The sequence below is a fragment of the Aythya ferina genome (assembly GCF_964211825.1).
Source record: "Aythya ferina genome assembly, chromosome: 3".
NCBI lineage: Eukaryota > Metazoa > Chordata > Aves > Anseriformes > Anatidae > Aythya > Aythya ferina.
In genome coordinates this window covers 52,345,209-52,357,015 of record NC_140298.1, presented here as the reverse complement: position 1 = coordinate 52,357,015, position 11,807 = coordinate 52,345,209, and the positions used below count along the sequence as shown (strand labels likewise).

The following is an 11,807-nucleotide window of genomic DNA, read 5'->3' as shown; positions in this document are numbered from 1 at the left end:
CATTTTAATCACTTCCAGAATGTCTATAGGCTTGCCATATAACAAGGGAGATACTTTTAAAATAAAAATGTCCTTCCAGAAGTATGAAATACATTGTGGTCATAAAAAAAAAAAGCTTCCTTACACTTTGTTTAATTGACTAGCTCTCCAACTGATCACATTCCCTTCCAACAGAAGCTGCTTCAACTAATTAACCACATCTCAAATCTCTGCTCCTGAAGTGCAAGTTTAAAGTTCCTCTGGTGGGACAGCAGACCTTAATTACATATCATTTTCTTATTACTCAGCTGTATTCCCAAACTACTGGCATTGAAGACCTGTTAATTATATGAAGGAACCACAGATGCATCCCATTTTCCAATGTAATGCAACATCCAAACGCTTGAAGCACCAAACTGGGATCAGAAAGATGACACATTCGATGAGTATCTTCCAAAAAGCCACTAAAACAAGCTTCTGAATGGGCAGACCTATTTATTTATTTTTATTAGCAATTAGCCTGCTGCAGTGGAATTCCAAATCAACATGCAAAGTGCCAGGCAAAAGGCTTTCCTTTCCCTCTTATCCTTCAACTACCTATTCACGTGCCAGGTCAGATCTGAGGGAAGCGCTGCACCTACTTCCACAGGCAAAAGAGTCTGCATTAGGGCTCTCAATCTCCAGTTCAGAAGCCCTTAATTAAGCCAAATTGTTTCCACCTGGCATTGCTGCACTCCTCAAAGCTGCCTTTCACAGCCACATAATCCACCTCACGAAAAAGGACACCATTCTGCTCTACTGCCAATACCACAGATGGAATGATTTGGCTTCAGAGTTTTCACATGCTGAGACCAGATATTAAATAGAAGAAATACGGAATGGCTCAACACTCAGATTGTGCTCCCACTTCTCACATCATCCTTTTCATAAATCTAAAACACAGGAACTCAGAAGAAATAAAAATGCCACAGAACCGAACAAAGGGATGTAAAATCTGAGTTGTTCTACAATTGCACACAGGATTAATCAAACAGTAAAAAACAGTTGAAGACTAATAACAAATAGACACAGAAAATAACAACCCTTTTTTTTTAAAAAAAAAAAGTACTTTGAGATTCTTCATTACAAACTTATTAAAGGACTTTTCCTTTAATACATATCATAAATTGTAGTCATTCATTCTTTTAAGACTGTTAGTCCTGCAAACACAGGAACAACCTTAGCTTTACTGGCTCTAAGGGCACTTAGCTAGCCATCCATGGATGGTTATTTTGAGGTGACAACCTCAGAATTAGCAACAACAGCTCTTTGAACTCACAAGAAAGGCAACAGCACTGAATATTTTAGCACTCCTCACCTTGTTCAAAAACTTCCTTCCCTTTCTTTTCAAACTTCCCCTAGTCAAACCATCTCAAAGCTAGAGTCATATTGACAAATGCACTTAGATAGACATATACTTAAAATTTACCATTTGTGTAAGTGCCTAACAACATGAATAGGCACTTACAATCTATGGACTCTGTAAGGATGATGTGGTATAAAGGAACCAGGTACCCCAACGCAGTGCCATTGTCTCCTTCTTAAATTGATCCCTCGGTGTAACAAGGAAATATTAATTATTACCATAGCTAATATTTCCCCAGTCCTGAATTTATTCTACAGTCACAATGCATTCAGGAAAACAGTGACTATGTATTAACCCAGAGATACGTAACCAAAATCCAGCAATCACTGAATCAGTGACTAAAGCAGATTATGCTTTAGATCTGTAAATGCTATGATACTTCCCAGTGTGAAGAACAGAAGGAAATGTATGAACACTGCTAGATGTAAGACTAGAAGCTGTTTTTACTATCAGCTGGTAGAATTATAACCAGTATTTATGCTGTCCATAAATTCAGTTTAGAAAGCAGGACACAGCATTCAAAACCAAGAAAGCTGTAAATATACAAAAAATTTAGCATTTTGAAATTTGACCAGATCTGTAGTACAGCCCAGCCCTTCCAGGGAACAGTGACTGTTTTAGCCCAATCTCTAGGACAAGAATTCGATGTGATTCTTGGCCACAGGAAGGCAAATTTAAATTTTAATATCAAGTGTCCTACTTTAAATAATTGAATAATTATCAAAAACAATAAAGTATTTTTTTTATTTATTTTTTTTTTTACAAATTAAAATGCATATAAAGGAGAATAAAATATGCACTTTCAGGGGCTGGGGCATTTGTAACATTAGGGGATACAACAGCATAATTAGTTTAAAAAAAAAAAAAAACTTTTCTAAGAAAATTTGCTCAGGCTCTTTATGAGGGTCATTGCAGTCTGTCCCAATGCATTAGTTTGTGAAAGAAACTAATTTCAATTTTCACTCACATTAACTGCTTCATTTCTCTGAAGGGACCTGAACCACAGTTTAGACCAATTATGTCCAATTTATTCAGCTGTGTTCTTAATTCCATTGAGAATAATTATAAAGCTTCGACAAATATAAAGTCAAAGTTTAGAGAGATGGGTGAAAATCTCAAAGACAAAAATTAACAATATTGGGAGTCTCATTATTTAGCTCTGTGTTTACCTACAGGTAATGAGACATTACATTGGTACATTTATCAGTATTTATCAGGTTTCTGTGGCATTCACTCATAGCTCCCTCCTTGGGTTATGAATTAACTTATGAATGTGTTGTCTCATAAATGCAGGAGAAACTGAAAAGACTTGGTTATCCAGTTCACTGGTCCTTCAGCTTGATCATTCTCAAAACAAAGAACCATCAGTGATGTAACACTTCTGCTCTTGTCATGCCACCGCCATAAATCATGCAAGCAATTTTTAAAGACTTGCTTCATACCCACTGCAAAGGTGGAAGCCAAGCGCTGGTACGCAGTTAATGAGACTAAAATGCATACCGCTTGTTGCCCATGCCTACAGCAGCTTCTGCTCCATTTGTTGGGTAGTTTTGAGCCCAACCGTTAGACTTCAATAAATGCATACATCATTATAAACGTATAAAGAAAGATAACACAAAGAACCACATGAGATGTGGATTAAGAGAAGGCCCCTGACTGCTTGTTGTACGTTTGAACATGCTTCATACGCTCATTCACTATTCACCACGGGGCCAGCAGTACCCAGCTTCTTCCCCCACCAGGAATCACCGTCATTCCCAACATTCCTTGTACCAGTCCCAAATCATTCCAAGGATTCCTCATACCAGGCCCAAATGCACCAGGGTTAATTTTGCCTCATTCTGTTAATCCCGCTACACTGATTCTACGTGAGATTACTAAAATAGCCAGATCCAGCTGTCTGAACAACTGAGCAAACTAACGTAAACATCTCTAATATTTTTTCTGAAGTTGGATTTCAAAAATTTGGGAAGCTTAGAGCACCGCTGGTCAGCTCAAGAGGTCAGCTCCTTACACACACTGCTTCATTAAAAAGATCTTCAAACAGCAACATTAAAAAAAAAAAAAAGTGAATTTAGGTCATTCTAGTTCTTTGTTCACAGCAGTTTGTCTTGGTTTGCATTAGCTAAGGACTAGAGGTTCATGGGACGTTACAAATTCCAGGTGGAGATACAGAATAAGGGCCTTCTGTCAAGGCACATAAGATCATACTTAGCTTCAGTATCTTATTTCTTGGTAATATCTCCTGCAGACAAAGCCAAGGGCCTTCTCCTTACCTTTTACTCTCTTGGATCTTGCCTCTTCTGTCCTAACTCTCTCTGACTTAGTTGTGACGTCTCCTTAAGGATGACTAACCTTGAAATCCACTTGGCTAAAATGAAGCCTGGTTTTTATTCCCAAACCATCACCATGATCTTTTTGCAAGTTGTGAAGAAAGCCCTCCTTCTAGCCTGCCATTCAGATCTGTACCCTAAGCCAGAACCAACACGAGCTCCTTCCTCAGTCTCACATCTCTCAACTCTCTGCATAGCAATCCTAGGACACCACCACAACACGGTCAGGAGGATAGAGCACAAAGCAGGTTACTCTTGTTTCAGTAACTAAACACATGGCTTGCATTTCCAACCAGAGTGACTTTCAAAGGCCGCATTGCTCCTCACTGCATCTCTTTAGCTTCTCTGTCACATCAAACACAAGCTAATTGCCTTCCCTGGCCTTCAAAGTGCCTGGACACTCCCTCTACCACCTCCCTCTTATCTCCTAGATGATTAGAGGGCTATTTCACACTTTCAGTAGATCCATGGCATCAATTTCCATTGTGCATTTTTTCAATTAAGCGCCTTTATGCTTTCTCTCAAGCCACTCTGCAGGCATGGGCCCAACTCCAAACATCACCACAAAACGACGTGACTGTCTTCCTTCCAGATCTGAAGAGGACTCGGAAGGGATCAGCCCCCACTGTACTGGGAGCACCCTGCAGCCGCGTCCACCATTCAGACCAAAGGCTTCAAACTCAAGTGCTTTTTAACCAGAGCTCTTAGAGATGCTGTTTAGGGACTTTCCTCTGGTACTTGATTAAGCTGAGTTTTACAATCGCTAATGTACGACTTGCTTGTATTTGCAGGCTGACTCAGCCCTGTCACCAGCACACAGTTGTTTAAACAGCAGATGTAAGTCTGTCACAGCTGTTATTTGTCATGCATTCAGACAATAAGACATTCTGACATCTCAGCTGGTAACCTCTTTAGAAGAGACAGTTCCAAATATTTACTGTCTAGCAGACACTTGCTCTCATTACAAGGCAGGTAGCGTAATCAAGTTACTACTCAGAAATAGGAATTATCCAGAAAACACGGCTTGAATGATCGCTGCTCTTGAGCAGGGGCCCTAGCATGGGAGCAAGCCAGGAATTCACCACACAAAATTTTCAAGCCATCAAAATTCCCGCAGAAGGCTATCTTTGCCAAACCTCTATTTTGCTGCAAGAATAGCTTGTTGCTCTGCCAGGCTTTTTTTTTTTTTTTTTCCTCCCCTGCATCCTACCTTTAAAAGTTTCCCCACGTAGCGGCAGGTAGCTGTTCCTACACAGCTCTCTGCTTTCTCAGCAGGGCCACAGAAAAGTACCTGTATTTAAATTGGTGCCCTGGACTTCTAAGTAAGATAAAAACGGGGTGGATCACACTTGTTCTGGCTCGGATGTTCATAGCATGACGCGGCTTTCCTTGCAGACCCTGCAGCTCGTAGTTGCTTCCCTCCCCACAGGGCCCCAGAGGGCACCGCCCTGAGGGACAGCAGGCCAGCACCTCACCTCTTCCCAGTCTCTCTTTTGGCTCTCAACATCAGAATGGGAGGCTGGGAGAGAGAGGCATCACTGCTATGAGCAGAGATGAGCACACAAGGTGAAGGTGACAGCACCAATCTAGCCATTCGCTGCCACCCAGGGAGGTGTCACCCAGGCCTGGTCTGCTCCCTCCACCCACTGGACCTTGACAAATTGGCAAAAATCAGTCCTGCCAAAGAAGCTGAACAGCTTCCTATGGGGTTAACTCACTGAATGAGCTTGCTGAGTGCCAGAAACAGCCCAGAGAAGCTGCAGGCACCCAGGCTGGAGAGGAGGCAGAAGTACAGGACCCATGCCAGCAGACATCTCAAAGCTTTTGCTAGCCTGGGACAGCTGAACTTTGTCTGCTCTCTCTAAAGAGATCCTGCTCCTATTTCTAGCACTATTATTATTGAAATCTGTTAACTCCTTCTCAGACCAAGCTTCAGTCCTCAGTGTTACTCAGGACAGAGTGGCAGGGAGATCTCAGCCATGGTCTACCAGCTCACTGCCACCAGTGTCGATGTTTTCATTTCCCCTCCTGGCTGCCTGCCACAGGTGCTTGCCTTGGCCTGGCTTTAAGTCTCACCTGGACATTGTATGAGGCAAATGAATCCATCAGGGAACTGGCCCAGCATCAAGACTGGCCTGAAGACTTAGCCAGTTTGTTTGGCTTATGGAAACGTACGGTGAGCACCAGGCACAGCGTGAGGCGGGGCTGCATCATATGGGACAAGGCAGGAAAGAGGGACGGGGGAGGAAGAAGAGGATGGGAAGAAGTATTGCTGCCGAAACAGTCAGGAAATATCTAGATCAGATCAACCCTCTGTGGGACCACACCCTGCCCACAGATTTCAGCAGGACATTGGATGTTGATTCACAGGTCGGATGGATTTGGTTCAGACATGTGGAGGGGTTGGTATCTCCAGCTACGTCCCACTCCCTGCAGAGGGGGCTTCCCACAGCAGGGTGGCTATGCACGATAAGGATCTGTTATAGCAAGCAAAAAACAAGAAACCACACCACCAATTTCAAGTCCCACTGACGTGTTGGGATGGAAACTCTGGAGCTGCTGCAGGTATAAGTCAGCAGCAACCTGTGAAAGGATGGGGCGAACACCTGAGGTCCTGGCTCCTAGAGCCTATGTTTAACCTGCAGTGCTTCCAAGCCAACATGCCCAAGGCTCCCAAGCATCTTTAGCACTGCAGCCCAAGTGCTTAACAGGGCATCTGACATCTCCCAGGCTGCAGCAGTGAGAAACACAGTTTCTGGACCCCCCTTCCAGTAACTAGGACACCTCAGGAACTGGTATCTGGCCAAAGAGTCACAGGGGGATAATGACGCGACTTGAAGACTGTAAATTTGGTCTTTCTGGAAGAAAAAGCAAACAGGTTTTCATCTTGTATAAAATACAACTGTTACAAAAGACACTTGATTAAATATTTTGAGGAATTTTAAGTGACTAAGAAGTACAACTGCTGAGATTTTACATTACACATTAGAACAGTTGCCTAGACAATTCGTCTGTAATTGATTTTTGCCAAGGCTCACTCACATTAGACTACACTGAAGCCAGTTTTCAGAGTTTTTATTCTAAAAGAGAGGGTAGTGATGAGCATTTTAACTTGAAAAGCATAAGAAAGATGACCATCCTTTAAAATGGCTCTATTGCATATTCTGCAAACACATTAGCTCATTGATAGATTTCTCCAGGGGCATAGCATGATCTGGTGATTTTCAAATTCAAAGGGCTAACTATGAAAAATTATGTCTCAAGTCCACATGAAGCTCTCTCACTGGAGTAAGAACAGATTAAGTGAGATACAAAAAAAAAAAAAAAATAGCAGGGCTAAAGTTCATAAAAGCTTCCTTTTCTTTTTATTTAATGTAATGGAAGACAAAAATGGCTGGTTTAGAAAAGCGGCAGTAATACAACTTCTTACAGCAGTGAAATGCAAAAAATTCCCCACCTTTAACCAGTTCGACTTAAATAACAAAATTTAATTATTCGAAAGCATGTTTCCTAAAGAGTGGAAGATATAAACCACAGCATTAAAAACAATAATAGTCTGTAGTCGAGAACAACATCGGCGATGTTCTCTTTTTTGTCTTGGTTCCCACAACTGGATAAACATGGCTATGAACATTATGTCCCTTCTTGAGAGTCACATTATCTTCATTTTAAAACAATCATGGTAACCAAATGCTTGCCCTCTGTAAATTCACCGCCGCCTAGATTTCAGCATCCGAGTTCTAGAACGGCTCAATGTAACTGCTAAATATTTTGTTAGCCAACACCAATCCCTCACGCTTATTTGGTTAAAAAGAAAATAAAATAAATCTCAGTTAATTTAAAGCTCATTCTCAATATGGTTTTCAAATATGTCAAAACATGCACAAGGAGGTCTAGGGGATGCCAGGAACTATGGGAAATTCAACTTGAAAGTTAAATCTGAACCACAAGGTCAAAGAAACAAAGTCATAACCAGTTCTCAAGCTCTAACACACCCACACGCCAGCTCAGAGAAACTTCTGAGTAGCCGTGCTCCGGGGACCCAAACTCCGAGCAGCCTGGGTATAACGCCGCGTTATTCCCCCCCTAACAAACCCACGTCTGACCCCACGGCGATGCTGTGTAAACACGCCGGTGGACATAACCTCCCTTTCAGTCCCAGAATCCCCTAAACACGCCTATTCCAGAGGGATAAATGGGTTCATTCATAATCTATTTTTAACCCCCAGACATGTTTTAAAAGAATTTCTTTCAATTCTTTCGGCGGCTCCGTTTAAAATAGCGCGGACCCGGGCCCCCCCCAGCCCGCTTTTAGGGGCTGCCCCCCGCTCCGGTGCGCCGCGGCACCGGGGAGCGCCCAAGGCGGGCAGCGCCACCGCCCGCCGCCGTGCATCCAGCCCCGGGGGGGCTGCGGAGATGCCGGGGGAAGGGTCGGGGGAAGGGTCGGGAGAAAGGGGGGGCCCTCCCGGGGCGGAGGCCGGCGGGACGAAGTTGGGGCAGCGCGGGGAGGGCTCCGCGCTGCAGCCCCCGCGGGCGGGCTGGGCTAGGCTGGGCTGCGCCTCGACGCGCCTCCCACCGCACCCTCGGGAGAGATGGGAGGGAGGGGGGGAAAAAAAAAAAAAAAAAAAAAAAAAAGAAGGGGGGGGGGGGAAAGGGAAAATTAAGAAATAATAACAATAAAAAAAAAAAAGGCTGCGGAGCGCAGCGGCTGCGGAGCGCCGGGTACCGCCGCAGCCAGCCCTGCTGGCGCAGCCCCTGCCCTCTACCCCCGGCTGGGCGCGGCCCCGCTCCCCCCGCAGCCCCCGCGGCCACACACAAAAGCGGCGCCCCCCGCCCTCGCCCCCGGCCCCCGCCGCCCCGTTTTATGACTGCGGCGCTGCCCGTGGCGCAGTCCCGGCCCGGAGCCCCCCCGCCGGCCGCGGCAGGTGCCCGAGGGGCCGCAGGAAACTTTCCCCGCACCGGGGGAGCCGCCACCGCCCGTCCCTACCCCCCTCCTCCCTTTCCCCTCGTCCCCCGTCCCCGGCCGCCCCCTGCCTTACCTTGGCGGTCTCCGCCGCCGCTTCCCCCGCCGGCGCTGGGGGGCTGCCGGGGGTCCCGGCGGCGCCGTCGCCCCCCGGCTCGGTGGAGCTGCCGGCGCCCATGGCGCTGCCCCGCGGCCGGGCCGGGCCGTGCGGCGGGAGGGGGCTCGGGGGGCGGCGGCGGCGCAGCCGGGAATGAAGGAGCCCGGCTGTCCGCGAACTCCTTTAGGGAGCGAGGGGAGGGAGGGAAAAGGGAGGAAGAAAAAAAAAAAAAAAAAAAAAAGAGAGGGAGGAAAATCACCTCCGCCCCTGGTCCCCCCGCCCGTCTGCCTCTTGCTCCATCACATGAGCAGAGCCCCAGACACGCCTTGCAGCATCGAGCCGGGCTGATAAGGAGCGCCGGGGGGGGCAGCGCCCTGCCCGCCGCCGCCCCGCCGCCGGGGTCCGGCCCCTCTCTGCCGGGCACCGCCGGGGCCGCTCGGGGCGGGGGCGACCCCCGGACCCCGCTCCTCGGCGGCCGCCCCTCGACGCTGACTCAGCGCTTCTGGCCCCCCGCCCGCACCGGGACCGCACCGCGACCGCACAGGGACCGGCACCGGCACCGGCACCGAGCCGCCGCCCTCGGGGGGCGTCGGGCCCCCGCCCGGCCGCGCTGCCCCGCACCGCCGGGGGGCTCCTGCCCGTCCCCGGGGACCCCCGGGCCGGCGGCGCCCTGGGCTCGACCGCCGCCGTGCCGGGCCTTGTGCGGGAAGCCGGGGGCGCATCCTGGCTGCAGCCGATGCAAAACGAGCGGGGTCCTGTGCCTCAGGCCGCCTCGGGGTGGGGGGAGAAAAAAACAACAACAAATGTCTTTTTTTTCCTTTTTTTTTTTTTTCTTTTTTTTTTTTTTTTTTTTCTTCTTCAGGTATTAATTCTTGCCAGATTAAACGACAAGCAAAGCAAGAGACGTGGTAGTCTCTCTCCTGACCCGACACAGGAGCAGGACCAACGCATACATAGGAATGCTCTGGTCCAAAAGTATCCCCCGGGAAATGACACACACTAAAGCACACCAACCGCTATGCGCCAAGTGGATCCATGTGCTTCAAATCCACCCACCCTCTGTGGGGTTCGTAGTTCAAATCAGATATCAGGTACTCAGCAGCCATATACGATTTCCATTAGAAAAATTAAAACAATCCGCTCTCATCAAGACACTGCTTCATTCAGGGAAGAAAATTAAAAAAGAGATAATTATCTTAAAAAAATCCATTCTACAAATTGTCTGATCTCTGCACATGGTCATTTTTTTTTTTCTAAAGCAATCAAGCCATACCAAGTCATTGAGTGACAAAGCCACTGCAGCAACTCCCTTCAGCCAGTACGAGAACCTACCAGAGCCTTCAGCAGAACAAAACTGCTGTCACGGATGGTGCAGGCAAAACCAGCACCCCTTCCCATGCTGATTAGTCCCACTCCTCCTCAGATTCCCTATAGATGTGTGTCACAGCAGGACCACATTGTCCTAAAGCCACTTATCTGCCCAACAGTTTTAATTGTTTATCTTTTTTTCCCCCTCATCCATAGGAAATTGGTGTTTTAAGGGAGCTCAGGAAAAATAAGAAGGGATGGAAATCTGGTTGTGTGGCCAGTTGGTTCAGGGGGGTGGGAGTGAAGCCTGCCCAAAGTCATGGCTATCCCCAAGATCCAAGCAGGGGAGCTGCACCCTGGAGAGCAAAGCACTCGAATCCTCACTGCAGGAGCCATTTTGAACATGCTCCAGCCTCCACACGGCCTCTGAGCCCAGAGCCGCCAAGCCCTTCTTGCATCTATTGCTCGTGTTGCACCTCTGCACTGAGAAGAGCAGCAGATACAGATATATTCCAGAGTGGGCCTATGGGATCTTTTCTGCAGTGAAATACTAGCAAATATATGCCAGTATATATGCAGAGACAGGCCTACAGCAACTCACAGAACCACACGGGAAAGCCTCTGAGGACTATTTTGCAGCGCACGTTTCTGTCTCCCTGCTACCAGGGCAAAGCTTGCTCTCAGGCTCTTGATGTGCCTCTGCCCATAGCACCGTGCACGTGTACGGGGCCATCAGCTGGGCCTGTGGTGTGTCATGGCCCCTGTGTGCCATCTGAGTTGTTCCTGGTGGTTCAGGTGAGCGGGCAGAAGAAAAGCCTTCATCAGACAAGATGCCCAGCAGCTCCAGAGAGAAGAGCCACTGAATGGTTATGTCTGAGCATCCCTCAGCATCTAACAGTGCCTCTGAAGAGGAACTTTCCCATAGGCACCCAGCAGCCAGCACCCACAACCATTCCCAGCCTCTCCTCACCATCGTCCTTCAAAGGATGTTCCTGCGGTGGAAGAGGATAAACTCCAGCAGCACCTCCATTCCCCAACCAGCCGGCCTTTCTCCCTGCCTTCAGCTGCCACACCATTTCTCTTTCCAGTGCTGAATGATCACCAAATGCTTCTTTTGAGAGCAGCTAGGATGCAACCTGCTTTTCCCCACCTGAAAGTGCTCTGGAGGCCTTCTGCTCATGACTGCACCCCCTGCAACATGGACTGCAAGGCTGCAAACTGCAGAAGTGTGAGAGCACCTCAGTGCCTATACCCCAATCATTTTCCAAGTTTGGATTTCCTCCTTTTTAATGGAATTTCAGTATCACAAAATAAAGCATGCTCTTTTCTGGTTTTAAGGCTGAGCAGTGCAGAATGACTTGCGCATACACATTTAACTTCCTCCCCTTCCAAACCAGCAACTTTGTGCAAACCTGTGGCACAGACAGCAATGGGGTAGTGTCTCATTTCCTTTTTTTTTTTTTTTTTCTTTTTTTTTTTTTCCTTTTTTCTTCTGTTGCTGATTTGTTTCTATAGTTCCGCCATTCCTGTGGTAACTATAGCACAGGGACTTCAAGAGATCTGTCCTCTATCTGGGCTCAGAGGCTGGTCAGTTCTCTTTTAGCCTTTCACCATGTTTTGTACCCAGTCTATACAGAAGGAATCATGATGAATGACAGGTCTGGCTCTGGTGTGTGTTGTCCTGTGTTTCGTTATCTTCCACGTGCTAGAAGGGTTATTGCC

General features: G+C 47.4%; 1 protein-coding gene and 1 long non-coding RNA gene across 2 annotated transcripts in view; one reads left to right on the top strand and one right to left on the bottom strand.

Moving 5' to 3' along the window:
• The window catches only part of AKAP12 (A-kinase anchoring protein 12), a 30,605-nt gene extending 21,556 nt beyond the window's left edge, over positions 1 to 9,049 (bottom strand). The window contains exon 1 of the mRNA XM_084515884.1: positions 8,757 to 9,049. Coding sequence (XP_084372010.1) covers positions 8,757 to 8,858 — 102 coding nt within the window. The 5' untranslated portion in view covers positions 8,859 to 9,049. The remainder of the gene's footprint in view (positions 1 to 8,756) is intronic.
• Positions 9,050 to 9,637: 588 nt separating this feature from the next.
• LOC311435068 lies at positions 9,638 to 11,115 on the top strand. The gene is made up of 2 exons (XR_014691905.1): positions 9,638 to 9,868; positions 10,037 to 11,115. It is a non-coding gene; the product is annotated as an uncharacterized lncRNA (long non-coding RNA).
• The last annotated feature ends 692 nt before the right edge of the window (positions 11,116 to 11,807 follow it).